Raw genomic sequence first — 17323 nt, 5'->3', positions numbered from 1 at the left:
AGCCCTATATAGCTCTAAATATCCCTATATAGTCCTCTATATGCCTATATAGCACTCTATAGCTCTAAATGACCCTATACAGCCCTCTATATGCCTATATAGCCCTCTATAGCTCTAAATAGCACTAAATAGCCCTATATAGCCCTCTATATGCCTATATAGCCCTATATAGCTCTAAATAGCCCTCTATATGCCTACATAGCCCTCTATAGCTCTAAATAGCCCCCTGTACCCCTCTATATGCCTATATAGCTCTAAATAGCCCTCTATATGCCTATATAGCCCTCTATAGCTCTAAATAGCCCTCTATATGCCTATATAGCTCTAAATAGCCCTCTGTATGCCTATATAGCCCTCTATAGCTCTAAATATCCCTCTATATGCCTATATAGCCCTCTATAGCTCTAAATAGCCCTCTATATGCCTATATAGCCCTCTATAGCTCTAAATATCCCTCTATATGCCTATATAGCCCTCTGTAGCTCTAAATAGCCCTCTATATGCCTATATAGCCCTCTATAGCTCTAAATATCCCTCTATATGCCTATATAGCCCTCTATAGCTCTAAATAGCCCTCTATATGCCTATATAGCCCTCTATAGCTCTAAATAGCCCTCTATATGCCTATATAGCTCTAAATAACCCTCTATATGCCTATATAGCCCTCTATAGCTCTAAATAGCCCTCTATATGCCTATATAGCCCTCTATAGCTCTAAATAGCCCTCTATATGCCTATATAGCCCTCTATATGCCTATATAGCCCTCTATATGCCTATATAGCCCTCTATAGCTCTAAATAACCCTCTATATGCCTATATGGCCCTATATAGCCCTCTATATGCCTATATAGCCCCCTATAGCTCTAAATAGCCCTATATAGCCCTCTATATGCCTATATAGCCCTCTATAGCTCTAAATAGCCCTCTATAGTCCTCTCTCTGTTCTCTCTCTATGTCTGGGTCTATTTCTCTGTCCCTCTGTGTCTCCCTGTGTCTCTGTGTCGGGGTCTATTTCTCTGTCCCTCTATGTCCTTCTGTGTCTCTCTGTGTTCTGTGACATTTTGTCAGACTCGTTAACTCATATATATATATATATATATATGTCTGTACCTCAGTCCCATCTCATCATCCTTCTTTCTGTTCTCCAATGCCCCTTTCTCTCTCTTCCTCCGACCCCCTCTCTCTCTCCCTCTCTCTCCATTTCCTCAGCACTATGGCCAGTCCCACCAGTTCAACTACGCCATGGACGTCCTCAACATGGTCTTCACTGGCGTCTTCACCGTGGAGATGATCCTCAAACTGATTGCCTTCAGACCCAGGGTGAGTCAGGCCTGCCTCTCAGCTTGTATCATAGACCAGTTAACTCACCCCTCTCACTCCTCTCATCCCCTTGTCCTTCTGTCAAGCATTTCCCTCTGTAGTATTGACCTTAACACCCCCCCGCTCACCCTTTCCCTCTCTACTTCTTACCCTCCACTGACCATCCTACCCCTCTCCCTACCTCCCCCTGTGGTGCGCACTGTACCCTGGCCTGTAGGGTTATTTAGGAGACGCCTGGAACGTCTTCGATGCCCTGGTGGTGATCGGCAGCGTAGTCGACATCATTCTCAGTCAGGTAGATGTGAGTATTGTAAGAGACCTGCCCTCCTCTCTGCCTCCTCTCTTCCTTCCTTCCTTCCTTGCCTCCCTCACCTTTTTCTAGACTCACTCCTAAAGCCAGTCTGTTGGCTCCTTGGCCTGGTGTGGAAACTCTGTCAGGGCTGGTCACCCATAGGTCTTGATCAGGGTTCCCCAACTGGCGTCACTGCCCGCGGATGGTTTTATTTGTCCCCCCCCCATGTTCTCTGAGCAAAAATAACTACATTTATTTGTATTTTTGGGGGGGCATCTTCATTTTTGGACATAAAAATAAAAAACAAACACCAGGAAATCAACTCCAAGTGATTTGTATTTGGGAAATCTGTTTCTAAGTACTTCCACTCATAATAGAGGCACACGTGATCATATACAGATGTAAGCAAGGTTTGAAATGATTATGTTTTAGTCAAATATCATATCTGTTTGGGCTTCTTGCGGTCAATCTGCAGTCTACAAATTATTTGTAAATATGTTCCGGCCCCCCGACCGTCCGCTCAAGAAAAAAACGTCCCGTGGCTGAATGTAGTTGATGATCCCTGGTCAGGACTGGTGTTGGGTCTAGGTCTATGGTGGTCAGTTACTCAGCACTGTGTAGGCACTGTATCAGTGAGAAACGTATAATATCTTATAGAGGGTTGTAGAGGGTTCATAACAGATCATAGAATAACTTCTTTCACTGTTTCATATGTATAAGTTGGGTTACTTAGAGGCATGCATTACAGAAGCCTGCTGAGGGGAGAACGGGCTCATAACAATGGCTGAAATGGAGTTTATGGAATGGTATCAAACACTATGAGCCCGTCCTCCCCAATTCAGGTACCACCGGCCGCTTTGTATTCTCACAGACAGTGCCACTCAGCCGCTTATTCTACGTCTTGCTGTATTCTTTCATGTCTTAACTCATGCGTATTTTCACATATCTCTATCCTTCTCTTTCTCTCTTTCTGCTTCTGTTCTCTTCTCTTTGTGTCCGTGGGCTGGCGCTTACAGCACTATTTCGCTGATGCATGGAACACGTTTGATGCCTTAATTGTTGTCGGTAGCGTCGTTGACATTGCAATCACAGAGATCAATGTAAGTAGCCGTCTTCACGTCACTTGTCCTGTAGCACTATTGGAGGGAATGCCTTGCAATGACATCAGGGCTACATTTAAGATCTCAAAATTGTTTCACGTCCCAGACATGTTCGTTAACTATGGTAGGTAGCTCTTCAGAAAGTTGTTGCTCTATCTAGCTGTTTAGTAGCATTGATCATCGTGAATACAACCCTATGATCCCTGGAGATCAAAAGGTGGTATGTGATGTCTATAAATGTGATGACAACAGATTTATACGATTCTATAATGATAGGATAGTTTTGAAACACTCTAAGGCAGCGGTATTCAAAGTCGGGGTCACTGGGGTATTGCAGCGGGGCCAAAAAAGATACAAATAAACTTTTATTTGAACAAAAATGACTAAATATTAACAGTACAGATTATTGTATGGGACAATATATAAAAGTTGAAAAATGTAATTGAGTAAATGTATTGATTGGTTTCTTTTCATTTTGATAAGAGGGATGAACATGTAATGAATTTAAGTTTTTTTTTTTCCGTAAAAATCTAAATGTACCGATTTTTAAGGTTGTGTCATTAGATTTGGGGTGTGGTGGGTTCGCCAGAAATTCAAGTGGAAAAAAACTGGGTCCCCCGCTGAAGAAGTTTGAATACCGCTGCTCTAAGGGTTATTGCAATGCCTCCCTCCAATATGTTATCTAGATTAGTGATCCATGCTTGGTGCTGTTCTGTAACTGTGTGTCATCGTGAAGTTTGTGTGGCCCTGTCTTTTCTTCTGTTCGGAACACAAATCTAAACACACACACGGCCTTACACACATACACAAAAAACACAGTGTCTTACCTACATGGTAAGTAAGCTAAGTGAAACTATATTATTCTATTAGTCAGGTTAGTCATCTTGTAACATACTCTCATAAATGTGTTTGACCAGTGAGTGACAATCACACTGGATATTTACTTCAATGATTGAAATATTCAACCAAGTTCGTATTTGTGGGACCCACTCGTTATCTGGTACAGGTCAAAGTTTTCTTTCTTCACCTGTGTAGAATTGAATGGCACGTTTTATGTACCCAACGTGCTACTGTGGTCATACTGTGCTAAGTTATTGTGATTCTGCTTTGCATGAGAGGCAAAGATGATGGTGTCCGGTCGACACTGTTGCTTACTGTAACATGTCTGTTCTGGATGTTTTCTGATTCCCGAGCTGTATTAAAGAAGTTCCGATCATATTTTGCTGGGTTGATTGAATCGACGATGAAGCAATGTTATGACATTGTGAAGCAGTTAAGTCATTAGGCCAATAACAATGACTAATTGATGACATCAGTGATATGAGTGATGAAGCAGTCAAGTTGTTAGTGGTTAACCCAGGCTTTTTGGTCTCAAGGCCCTGCCAGTGGTGAAGGTGATTGTGGAGCCAGTGGTAAGAAGCCCCTCCCACTACCCCACTCTTCCTCATCGTCGTCGTCGTCGTCATCGTCTCAGCACAGAGCTGTTTCTGTTGTCAGTCATGTCGCCACGTTCATTTGGAATGAAATATGTTCTGAATGATATTCTTTAGTGAGGATTTCATGTCTTGCCTGTTTTGTGGCCCGGTACCATGAACAAGATCAGTTCTGATTTGGGATCTTGTTTGTGTTGATAGTCGTCTCATTATCAGTCTTTTGTTGTGTCCCTTTGTTCATGTTTGACCTGGGATCGCGTAGATGCTGTGGTTTTGCTTGTGTCTTAAGCAGTCATCCAACGAAGCGTGTGTCTGGACATTCCCGCCGAGTCTGGAGACACGTCCCTGTATGACTCCTAGGAGTGGGGACACTTGTATGTATGTGTATGTATGTGGCTGTGTATGCATTGCATTCACACAAGTCAAGGACTGTTGCATGTTCCTCTACCTGAATGCGTACACACATGCACTGATGTGCACCCACACACACACACACACAAACTGCGTGTTGATCTCTGGCCTGCTCCTAGCTGTGTGTTAAAGCAGCACCATCAGTCCTATGGAGGTTCCACCTCCTGTCTCCTGTCTCCTCTCTCTCTCTCTGTCTCTCTGTCTCTCTGTCTCTCTGTCTCTCTGTCTCTCTGTCTCTCTGTCTCTGTCTCTCTCTCTGTCTCTCTGTCTCTCTGTCTCTCTCTCTCTCTCTCTCTCTCTCTCTCTCTCTCTCTGTCTCTCTCTCTGTCTCTCTCTCTGTCTCTCTCTCTGTCTCTCTGTCTCTCTCTCTGTCTCTGTGTCTCAGAACACAGAGGACAGTGCTCGCATCTCCATCACATTCTTCCGCTTGTTCCGAGTCATGCGATTGGTCAAGCTGCTCAGCAGAGGGGAGGGCATCCGAACGCTCCTGTGGACCTTCATCAAGTCCTTCCAGGTGAGAGAATAATCCACCCGGGGCGACAGCGGAGTCATACGGGTCAGACTGTAACCGTACAGGTGAAGGTGCACCTTCTCTTCCTGAGTCTGAACACACTCCTGAAACGGTCGTTCTCTCTCTCTTTTGCATTCATTCCTAGGCTCTTCCCTATGTTGCCCTCCTGATAGCCATGTTGTTCTTCATCTACGCTGTTATCGGAATGCAGGTAACTGACAAACATTTCTCTTTGAATTGACACTACGATTAGCTTTATCTCCAGGACTTCCGGGTTTCTTCCTAACACACTGTGTTTGTTTGTTCCAGGTGTTCGGAAAGATCGCCATGGTAGACGGCACACGGATAAACCACAACAACAACTTCCAGACCTTTCCTCAAGCTGTCCTGATGCTCTTCAGGTGCGTGTGCGACTAGTTTGCGTATTATGTGTCATCATATTGTGGTGTGCTAGGGACACGTTTGGCGTCAGATCAAACGTACGCGCGTGCGGTTATGGATGGTGAGTAGTTGTGGTCGTTTTGGGGTTATAATGTGACTTGAATGTTCTCAGGTGTGCTACAGGCGAGGCGTGGCAGGAGATCATGCTGGCATGTCTGCCAGGGAAGCTGTGTGACTCCGAGTCAGACTACAACCCCGGAGAGGAGAGAACCTGTGGCAGCGGATTCGCCGTCATCTACTTCATCAGCTTCTACATGCTCTGCGCCTTCCTGGTACACACACATACACACAGCATGTAGACACACACACACACAAAGTCTTGTACAGCTAACCTCGTGGGGACACACAATTCAGTCCCATTCAAAATCCTATTTACACTAACCTTAACCCTAACCCAAAAACCTAACCTTAACCCTAAATGTAATTCTAACCCTAACACTAATTCTAACCTTAATCCTAAACCCCCTAGAAATAGCATTTGGACTTCTGGTCCCCACAAGAATAGTTAAACATGTCCACTGAGTGTTTTACTGCCTCTGTTTCAGATCATCAACCTGTTTGTGGCTGTCATCATGGACAACTTTGACTATCTGACGCGTGATTGGTCCATTCTGGGCCCTCACCACCTGGATGAGTTTAAAAGGATCTGGTCTGAGTACGACCCTGAGGCTAAGTGAGTCTGCATTAACATCTGGACATACAGGACACAAACACACACACGGTGGTGGGAAAAGTACTCAATTGTCATACTTGAGTAAAAATACCTTTATAGAAAATGACTCAAGTAAAAAGTGAAAATCCCCGAGTAAAATATTACTTGGGTAAAAGTATCTGTTTTTAAATTAACTTAAGGAATAAAAAAAGGTGCTATCTAGAACCTAAAAGGGTTCTTCAGCTGTCCCCATAGGAGAACCCTTTGAAGAACCCTTGTTGGTTCCAGGTAGAACCCTTATGGTTCCAAGTAGATATATTAAAACCAGACAGAATTTTTTTGTAAATGTATTGACAGTTAAGGGGACATTCAAACACTCAGACATCATTTACAAACGCAGTATTTGTGTTTAGTGAGTCCGCCAGATCAGAGGCAGTAGGGATGACAATATGCTAAATTGATAAGTGTGTGAATTGGACTATATTGCTGTCCTGCCTGAGCATTTGAAATGTAACAAGTATTTTGTGGTATCAGGGAAAATATATGGGAGTAAAAAGTACATATTTTCTTTATGAATGTAGTGAAGTAAAAGTTGTCAAATATATAAATAGTAAAGTACAGAAAAATTACTTAAGTTGTATTTCAAAGTATTTTTACTAAGTGACTTTACACCACTGTGCGCGCGCACACACACACACACACACACACACACACACACACACACACACACACACACACACACACACACACACACACACACACACACACACACACACACACACACACACACACACACACACACACACACACACCTGCAGTCATTCATCTACATTAGTTCTCACTGTGCTGTTTCTGTATTTGGTGTTGCTGTCGGGAGTGTGTTGCTGTCAGGAGTGTGTTGCCTTCAGCGTTGGTCTTTCTGCCTCTTTCAGGGGCAGGATAAAGCATCTGGATGTGGTTACCTTGCTGAGACGCATCCAGCCTCCCCTTGGCTTCGGCAAGCTGTGTCCACACAGAGTGGCCTGCAAGGTGTGCTTACACACACAGTGTATTCAACACACAGCACAAACACTACACCACGTTACACACCCATTTTACACGAGGTGTTCATTTTTGTGGGCTCAATCTTGCCCTGGTTAACTCACACGTTGCATAACCGTAACTCCTTTCAGAGATTGGTTGCCATGAACATGCCCCTGAACAGTGATGGCACGGTCATGTTTAACGCCACCCTGTTTGCCTTGGTGAGGACCGCTCTGAAGATCAAGACCGAAGGTGAGCAGTGCGGTCATCGCAGCACCAGCTGCTGTGGACACTCACCTTTGAGGATAGGCGAGCGTGGCATAGCCTAGCGGTTAGAGCGTTGGGTCAGTCACCGAAAGGTTGCTAGATCGAAGCCCAGAGCTGACGAGGTAAAAATCTGTCCTTCTGCCCCTGAACAAGGCAGTTAACCCGCTGTTCCTAGGCCGTCATTGAAAAGAAGAATTTGTTTCGTAACTGACTTGCCTAGTTAAATAAAGGTTAAAAAAATGACGCTACCTTTTTATAGTAGGGGATTTAGTACTGCCTGTAGCCACAAGAGGGTGCTGCTGGGAGCTGACACAGTGACGATGTCTGAATGAGGACACACAGTCGTCATACAGTATCTCAGAATGTACTGTACTCAAAATACTCTTATACAGTGGCCCGCTAAATGGCTGGTTTGATTGGTCCAAAAACATTTACCGAGTGTTTGATTTCCTAGGCAACCTGGAGCAGGCCAATGAGGAGTTGCGAGCGGTCATCAAGAAGATCTGGAAGAGGACCAGCATGAAGCTGCTGGACCAAGTGGTGCCCCCTGCTGGCGGTCAGTAGAATGGCTCCAGCCTCTGTGACGTCTGTCTCCACTAACTGGACGGTAGATGTAGCGTTACCTCATGGCTAGCCTGGCTACAGAGATGTGGCAGACTGCCCTGCGCACCCACACTCATTTGGTATGTACACGTTAAACATACAAATGCGCTGTGCAGACGCACATGCATAAGCAGTGGTATTGCTTATGCACTGTGTGTGTGAGGTCAGGGTGGCAACCCTATACTCCAGGCTGACCTGCGACAAAGCTTTCCCTCAGCAGTGGTATTACACACAATACATTCATGGGACTTGTTGCATAGAGGAACATGGATCGCTAACAGCATAGGTTATTAGCAGTCCCACATTAAGGATCAACTCATTCATTGACATTAGTGATCCATTGTAATGCTGACCTTCAAGTGAAACAGTTTGCGTAGACTAATTATTGACAGGCAGTCGAGTCCTCTCTTCCTGTTTTCATGTGTCAATAGCCGTTAAAGCCTAGTCGTTTGACCACAGATAAGAGCAGGATCAGATAGAGGAGCAGACAGTCACTTCAGTTCAGAGGAACTCACCTTATCTGACTCTTATCTTTCCATCCACACCGAGTGTGCTCATATCAAAGGTCAAATAGGGGGTGCTTCTATAAGTCTGTAACCTGTACACGTGTGTGGTGTGAAATGGAAATGTTTTTTGTTTTGTTGTGACCCCGCTCCCCCTGCGACACCCTCAGAGAGTGGGGTCACAGCCAGGGATCGGCCATTATTGACAGCGACCCTGAAAATGCTCACTGCAGCCCGACTCCCTATTGATAGTCAGGCCAGGTTCAATCTGATATGGCACCCTATTCACTTTCTTGTGCACTTAGTAGTGTTCTTTATAGGAAGGGAGGGAATATGATTCCGGTTAGGACGCGGACTCACAGCACCCATGTGTTTCTGTGCAATGCCATGCTCAACTGTTTTGCTGTGTGTTCTTTTGTTGTCTCCCACTTGGTTGTCCTGAGCCGTACTGTCCTAAACAGTCTATCGTGCCATGCTGTGCTGGTGTTGACCAACCTGTGATGTTTTCACTGTTCTCTAGTTTGCTACAACCCACCCCTATTCGTCATATTCATTTTATTTTCCTAGTTGTCATTTGCTGCACTATGCTTTGTGCTTTGGCTCTGATGCTTTGGCTCTGATGCTTGGCTCGTTCTAGCACTGCATGCTCTGCTATAACTACTAACTCGTCTTGATCTCTCTCTCTTTCTGGCTAAGCTTCTCTTCTCCAGAGCTTTCCCCTCCTCCTCTCCCTCCTCTTCCCTAGTCTCTTTCTCTCTCTCTGCCGTCCGGAATTTCCTGCAGCAGTTCCGTTTTTTGGCCGGTGGCATGAAACTATTGTTGCCGCTCTCTCCTGTGCCTTGTGTCCCCAGTCTGCTTACTAGCTAGCTGAGTGACACAGACCGCTGCTTCCTCTGTTCTCTACTGCTTCCCTGGCCTGCACGTCGCTTTTCACAGCTTAGATATACTAGTCTCTCTGCTGTATTGTCTTCTTGTTAGATGCTTCTTAACTGTGGCGGTATCCCTGTACTGTAGCTAGCTAAGCCTTAGGTAATAACAGCAGTGCTGTAGTTGAATGTGTAGCTAGCTGTGTGGTAGACTTTAGAGAGATGCGATTGTGAATATAAGGTTGTGGCTGTATTGAGTTGAGGCTAGTGTCTCTTTGTTGTTTAAAATTCTACGTTTCAGATCTGTTCATATTTTGATAATGCCACAGATGCTCTCTAGTGGGTAGAGCTGCTGGTGTTGTTTTGAGAGGAATGGTGTGCTGATGTTTTGCTGGCTGTTTCTGTTGGCTCTGTCAGAAGGTCAGGCCTGTGCTCGGCTATGTTCTCTGTCACCACAGATCCAGGTTCAGGAAGAGAGCTGAGAAGCCGCTGACGCTGTCACACTGGTCTGGTAGAAACTGAACTGCAGTGTAGTGCTTGGTTAAAGTCCCATTTTGTTTTCAGCATTTTTTATTTAATATTTGATACGTTATATGCCACAGACTGCTTTGCACAAAGCTCAGGGGTCCCTAGAAAGTCAGCTACGGTGCCTAAGAATGATGGATAATACGGTGAGTGATGGCGTGGTGCGGTGGTGACAGTGGAGGCGTTTGTGTGGTCTGTTCACTCAGATGATGAGGTAACCGTGGGGAAGTTCTATGCCACCTTCCTGATACAGGACTACTTCAGGAAATTCAAGAAACGCAAAGAGCAAGGCCTGGTGGAAATAAACTCATTCACCAGCCTGAACTCCACCATCGCCCTCCAGGTGAGTCTCAACTTCTGTACTGGACTGTACAATTTTACCTCCTCTAGGGTTGTAAACACTAACAAAACTCCACTATTATGGCCAATATGTATGTAACGCAAGTCAATATTTTTCAGCTGCAGCTACAGTTGAAGTTGGAAGTTTACATACACCTTAGCCAAATACATTTAAACTCAGTTTTTCACAATTGCTGACATTTAATCCCAGTAAGAATTCCCTGTATTTGTTCAGTTAGGATCACCACTTTATTTTAAGAATGAAATGTCAGAATAATAGTAGAGAGAATTATTTATTTCAGCTTTAGTTTTTTTCATCACATTCCCAGTGGGTCAGAAGTTTACATACACTCAGTTAGTATTTGGTAGCATTGCCTTTAAAATTGTTTAACTTGGGTCAAACGTTTCAGGTAGCCTTCCACAAGCTTCCCACAATAAGTTGGGTGAATTTTGGCCCATTCCTGCTGACAGAGCTGGTGTAATTGAGTCAGGTTTGTAGGCCTCCTTGTTCGCACACACTTTTTCAGTTCTACCCACAAATTTTCTATAGGATTGAGGGCTTTGTGATGGCCACTCCAATACCTTGACTTTGTTGTCCTTAAGCCATTTTGCCACAAATTTGGAAGTATGCTTGGGGTCATTGTCCATTTGGAAGACCCATTTGCTACCAAGCTTTAACTTCCTGACTGATGTTGCTTCAATATATTCACATAATTATCCATCCTCATGATGCCATCTATTTTGTGAAGTGCACCAGTCCCTCCTGCAGCAAAGCACCCCCACAACATGATGCTGCCACCCCCGTGCTTCACGTTTGGGATGGTGTTCTTCGGCTTGCAAGCCTCCCCTTTTTTCCTCCAAACATAACGATGGTCATTATGGCCAAACGGTGCTATTTTTGTTTCATCAGACCAGAGGACATTTCTCAAAAAAGTATGATCTTTGTCCCCATGTGCTGTTGCAAACTGTAGTCTGGCTTTTTTATGGCGGTTTTGGAGCAGTGGCTTCTTCCTTGCTGAGCGACCTTTCAGGTAATGTCAATATAGGACTCGTTTTACTGTGGATATAGATACTTTTGTACCTGTTTCCTCCATCATCTTCACAAGGTCCTTTGCTGTTGTTCTGCGATTGATTTGCACTTTTCGCACCAAAGTACGTTCATCTCTAGGAGACAGAACGCGTCTCCTTCCTGAGCGGTATGACGGCTGCGTGGTCCCGTGGTGTTTATACTTGCGTACTATTGTTTGTACAGATGAACGTGGTACCTTCAGGCGTTTGAAAATTGCTCCCAAGGATGAACCAGACTTGTGGAGGTCTACAATTTTTTTTTCTGAAGTCTTGGCTGATTTCTTTTGATTTTCCCATGATGTCAAGCAAAGAGGCACTGAGTTTGAAGGTATGCCTTGAAATACATCCACAGGTACACCTTCATTTGACTCAAATTATGTCAATTAGCCTATCAGAAGCTTCTAAAGTCATGACATGATTTTCTGGAATTTTCCAAGCTGTTTAAAGGCACAGTCAACTTAGTGTATGTAAACTTCTGACCCACTGAAATTGTGATACAGTGAATTATAAGTGAAATAATCTGTCTGTAAACAATTGTTGGAAAAATTACTTCTGTCATGCACAAAGTAGATGTCGTAACCAACTTGCCAAAACAATAGGTTTTTAACAAGAAATTTGTGGAGTGGTTGAAAAACGAGTTTTAATGACTCCGACCTAAGTGTATGTAAACTTGCGATTTCAACTGTACCTGTACAACTCAAAAGATAATGACCTTTGAAACAACAACTGATGACATGACTTACAAACCCAAATATGGGTGCTATTTTAGTAAGATAATAACACATTGATAAGGGTAAACAATATGTAACTGCTAGTTAGCGATAAATCACACTGAGTAGTGCTTTGCCCAATCACCACAGGACATCGACAAAGCAGCAGGCCACTGCACCTGAACAAACAATGCCGCTTCTCTGGCCTGCACTTTGCTATTTCACCTCTGGCCATGCTTATAGCTGCAGACTATCCCTTTTCTTATGAGAGATAAAGAGAACAGTGCTGTGCACACACCCCGCATTATCTATAGCTTTACAAAGCGCCTCAGTATGTCTGGTCTGAGGGTCTTTGTGTGTACAGTTCACATGTGTGTATCTCTGTGTTTGTGTTCCTGCCGGCGCTCAGTTGCTCTCTTGTCGTCATTGCAGGCCGGTCTCCGCACACTGCATGATATTGGGCCTGAAATCCGCCGAGTCATATCATGTGACCTGCAAGACGAGGGCCTTGTAGACATTAACGCAGAAGACGGCGACGAGATTTATCGGGTAAATCACTGCACTAGCGGTTCTGGGGGGGGGGGGGGGGGGGCAGTGCCCCTGTGACAACAATTTTGGACCCCTTTGTGGCCCCTCTAAATGTGGAGTATGAAATAATTTTGACATAACTAATTTTTGCTATCGTTCTTTTTTTTACATCTGTTATTAGACAGTGGCAACGATGATGATTATGAACATGGTCTTTTGCCTGCTAATGTGAAGAAAATGATATGACAACAATAACGTCTAATGTAACTGGCCCCTCTAACAGTACAACTGGCCCCAGCTTGGCCCCCCCAGTTGAAATGGTCTAGAACCGCCACTGAATCACTGTCCCAGTTCATTCAATAAGCGAGGTTGATTTAACTCACCCGACACGTTCAGTGGGCAGGGTTCGCTTTTTACAGCCAATGGAATGGTCTCGAACTCTGTTTGTTGTTGCTGGGTGCGCTAAATCAAGTGCCTATTAAAACAGGTCCTTTGTTGGCCCACCGTTTGGGAAGAGCTTGCTTGCCTGTTAGGGGCTGCATGTTCATAGTGTGCTTGTTAGCAGTAGGGGAAGTTTGCTGAGAGAGCTAGGTTACGTAAGCTTAAACCCACCCATAGCAGCTGTCATCAGGTTAATTGACTCATAACTAAATGTCAAGGATAGTTACGTTATCTTTAAACTTCTAGCAACCCAAAGGTTGCGTGTTCGAATCTCATCATGGACAACTTTAGCATTTTAGCTAATTAGCCACCCTGCCACTACAGTACTTACTACCTTTTAGCTACTTAGCATGTTAGCTAACCCATTCCCTAACCCTAACCTTAACCAAACATGACCCGGGTTCTCGTGACCCGGGTTCGCTTCCGGCTCCCTCCATTTGATACAATAACACTCATATTGCCTGTGAACCCAGAGCATGCAGATGACAGAGTTGTTCAACCCAGTGGTTTTTAAAGGCAGTCCTCTTTCATAGCATGTTTAGCACAAACACGAAATGCACGGTTAATTTTATACCTTCATTATCTGTTGAACATCATTTAGTGAAGATTGGAATTAAGACCTCAATGACAAAGTGCCCTGCCACCAGGACAGATCCAAAACCATTGGTTAAGTTTAGTCACTGTTTATTATGGTCATTTGTACTGTCGGTTCTGACAGTGTTGTCTCTACAGAGGAACGGCGTGATCTTCTCCAACCACACCAATCACGTTAACGGGGACCACCGGGGTTCCGCCCACCAGACAAAGGTCACTCAGCGGCCCCTCCAGGTCCCTCCGCCATCCTGCCACGCCTCCGGGGAGCCCTCCCAGGTCGGCTCTGAGGAGAGGGCAGGCGAACCCCACTGGTACAACTACTACTACCCCAAATCCCCCATATCCTCAAACGCCAACCTTAACAATGCCAACGTGCACCCTGTGCCCTCGCTGACCAACGGGGGGCAGCGCCGCTGTCTTCACCGTGACCACCCGTCCGCTAATGGGGCACCCTCTTCCAGCTCGCACCGCAAGATTGTTGACTTCGACACCCACACCACGGTCCAATCTGCAAGGTAACTTAAGATTCTTCTTTCTTGGCTAGGTCTCTCTGGTAAAAGAGGTCTTTTGAGGTCTCTTATTTATCTAGGCAAGTCAGTTAAGAACAAATTCTTATTTAAATGATGGCCTACCCCGGCCAAACTCTAACCCGGATGACACTGGGCCTATTGTGCGCCGCCCTTTGGGACTCCCAATCACGGCCCAGTTGGGGTACAGTCTGGGATTGAACCAGGGTCTGTAGTGACGCCTCTAGCACTGAGAAGCAGTGCCTTAGACCGCTGCACCACTTGGGATGAGCCCCCCCCTCAAAATATTATGGTTCTCTCCATCTTTAATGCAGTAGTCATTGAATGCTGGCAATGAACTAGTTGATTATTTTAGTTGTGATTTCATGTGTGATGAGCACACTGGTTACCTGCTTGCGTAATGCCTAGGAGCTGTGGAGCGCCAGTGTTGTAAAGTACTTAAGTAAAAATACTTTAAAGGACTACTTAAGTAGTTTTGGGGGGTATCTGTACTTTACTTTAATATTTATATTTTTGACAACTTTTACTTTTACTTCACTACATTCCTAAAGAAAATAATGTACTTTTTACTCCATTACCCTGACACCCATAGAATGGATCTTTTCAGTACCGTTAATTCTTGCACCACTAGGGTCTCTATTCAATCTATCTAGCTGAAGCGTTACCGATTGCGCAATAGAAATGTAAAATAAATATCAGATTAAGCCGACATATGCAGCGTTGAACGCGGGAACATTGCCTTTCAGTTTCAATCACGCTGCAACGAGGAACTTCAGCGATACGGATTGAATAGAGCCTAAGAGGTCTTCATGTCAAAAATCTGGGAATTGTGTGTATTTATCAGCAACACACACACACACACACACACACACACACACACACACACACACACACACACACACACACACACACACACACACACACACACACACTCCAGACCCATTCATTCATGACCACCTGACCTCACCGCTCCCAGTTTCCTCTGTATCCATCCACCTACCTTTCTTATTCATCACAATACTTTATATCATCTGACCATCTCTTACTGCAGGTTGAATCATCACCAAATCTACTCTACACACGTATGATACATAGATAGTATGTTACCTGTGGTGTTATTTCTATGATGTTTCACCCTTTTTTGGTGGTCATGTTTATTGTTTCATATGTCTCGGATTATTATTTCTGTTTGTCTCACACTACGGATTGTGTCTTGTCTTTGTCATTCACCTCCCTTGTCCCAAATGCAAATTCCCTTCACCACCACTTGCTTGGACAGGAGGCGCTACTATGAGACCTACATTAGGTATGTGTATGAAACTACTGTATCACCACTTAAAACTTCTTACGGCTGAGATCCCGTTAACGGGATCGACTTGACAACAGCCAGTGAAAGTGCAGGGCGCCAAATTCAAACAACAGAAATCTCATAATTAAAATTCCTCAAACATACAAGTATTTTACACCATTTTCAAGATAAACTTGTTGTTAATCCCACCACAGTGTCCGATTTCCAAAAGGCCTTACGACGAAAGCACACCATCTGATTATGTTAGGTCAGTACCTAGTCACAGAAAAACACAGCCATGTTTCCAACCAAAGAGAGGAGTCACAAAAAGCAGAAATAGAGATAAAATGAATCACTAACCTTTGATGATCTTCATCAGATGACACTCATAGGACTTCATGTTACACAATACATGTATGTTTTGTTCGATAAAGTTCATATTTATATCCAAAAATCTTAGTTTATATTGGCGCGTTATGTTAAGTAATGTTTTGCCTCCAAAACATCCGGTGATTTTGCAGAGAGCCTCATCAATTTACAGAAATACTCATAATAAACATTGATAAAAGATACAAGTGTTAGACATGGAACTTTAGATAATCTTCTCCTTAATGCAACCGCTGTGTCAGATTTCAAAAAAACTTTACGGAAAAAGCACACCATGCAATAATCTGAGTACGGCGCTCAGACACAAAACCAAGCCATACAGGTACCTGCCATGTTGTGGAGTCAACAGAAGTCAGAAATAGCATTATAAATATTCACTTACCTTTGATGATCTTCATCAGAATGCACTCCCAGGAATCCCAGTTCCACAATAAATGTTTGTTTTGTTCGATAAAGTCCATAATTTATGTCCAAATACCTACTTTTTGTTCGCGCGTTTAGTTCAAAAATCCAAATTCATGACGTGCAGGCCAGACGAAAAGTCAAAAAATTCCATTACAGTTTGTAGAAACATGTCAAACGATGTATAGAATCAATCTTTAGGATGTTTTTAACATAAATCTTCAATAATGTTTCAACCGGAGAATTCCTTTGTCTTTAGAAACGAAAAGGAACGCAACTACCTCTCACGGGGGCGCGCCTGAGTGAGCTCATGGCACTCTGCCAGACACCTTGTTGAAACAGCTCTCATTTCCTCATCCTTCACAGTAGAAGCCTGAAACAAGGTTCTAAAGACTGTTGACATCTAGTGGAAGCCTTAGGAAGTACAATATGACCCTATAGACACTGTATATTGGATAGGCAAACCTAGAAACCTCAGATTTCCCACTTCCTGGTTGGATTTTTTTCTCAGGTTTTTGCCGGCCATATGAGTTCTGTTATACTCACAGACATCATTCAAACAGTTTTAGAAACTTCAGAGTGTTTTCTATCCAAATCTACTAATAATATGCATATCTTAGCTCCTGGGCCTGAGTAGCAGGCAGTTTACTCTGGGCACCTTATTCATCCAAGCTACTCAATACTGCCCCCAGCCATAAGAAGTTAACGACCCCAATATTTCATTGGTTTATAATGAGCTGTGAGCAACACCCCTCCCAAAACATGAATGATATACTATTGATTACGGTTGTAAACCATTTGACGAATTCATCTGTATCTTCGTTCAAATGCAGGGCTTTAGTCTGTGATCTGTATGTACAGTTACGTCACTTTTTCCTCAATCGCATCTCAACTTCTGGTTGAACCTTTGACCTTTTGACCTCAGGTCAGAATCAGGGGGTGTTCGTTACCCTACCGTTCGTAGAGAGGAGCCAGGGAGGGCAGACAGTGATGATGACAGGGGCTCTGGAGAATACTTCAGCGGGGAGGAGTACCAGGAGGATGATATCATGTTGCACAAAGACAGGTATCACCATGGAAACCACTATGTA

The 17323-nt window shown here is 44.0% G+C and overlaps 1 protein-coding gene across 1 annotated transcript in view; it reads left to right on the top strand.

The window, feature by feature from the left end:
- The window catches only part of LOC139557110 (voltage-dependent L-type calcium channel subunit alpha-1D-like), a 92664-nt gene that overhangs the window by 71864 nt on the left and 3477 nt on the right, over positions 1 to 17323 (top strand). Inside the window, exons 30-46 of the mRNA XM_071371482.1 lie at positions 1211 to 1321; positions 1539 to 1622; positions 2630 to 2713; positions 4090 to 4125; positions 4943 to 5071; positions 5214 to 5279; positions 5378 to 5469; positions 5622 to 5781; positions 6055 to 6182; positions 7094 to 7190; positions 7334 to 7436; positions 7906 to 8007; positions 10155 to 10291; positions 12498 to 12614; positions 13767 to 14143; positions 15435 to 15461; positions 17158 to 17298. Of these exons, the coding sequence (XP_071227583.1) occupies positions 1211 to 1321; positions 1539 to 1622; positions 2630 to 2713; positions 4090 to 4125; positions 4943 to 5071; positions 5214 to 5279; positions 5378 to 5469; positions 5622 to 5781; positions 6055 to 6182; positions 7094 to 7190; positions 7334 to 7436; positions 7906 to 8007; positions 10155 to 10291; positions 12498 to 12614; positions 13767 to 14143; positions 15435 to 15461; positions 17158 to 17298 (1991 nt within the window). The remainder of the gene's footprint in view (positions 1 to 1210; positions 1322 to 1538; positions 1623 to 2629; positions 2714 to 4089; positions 4126 to 4942; positions 5072 to 5213; positions 5280 to 5377; positions 5470 to 5621; positions 5782 to 6054; positions 6183 to 7093; positions 7191 to 7333; positions 7437 to 7905; positions 8008 to 10154; positions 10292 to 12497; positions 12615 to 13766; positions 14144 to 15434; positions 15462 to 17157; positions 17299 to 17323) is intronic.

Source organism: Salvelinus alpinus, chromosome 28 (assembly GCF_045679555.1).
Source record: "Salvelinus alpinus chromosome 28, SLU_Salpinus.1, whole genome shotgun sequence".
In the NCBI taxonomy this organism is placed as follows: Eukaryota; Metazoa; Chordata; class Actinopteri; order Salmoniformes; family Salmonidae; genus Salvelinus; species Salvelinus alpinus.
The sequence above is the reverse complement of the archived record's forward strand: the minus strand, read 5'-3'. Positions and strand labels throughout refer to the sequence as shown.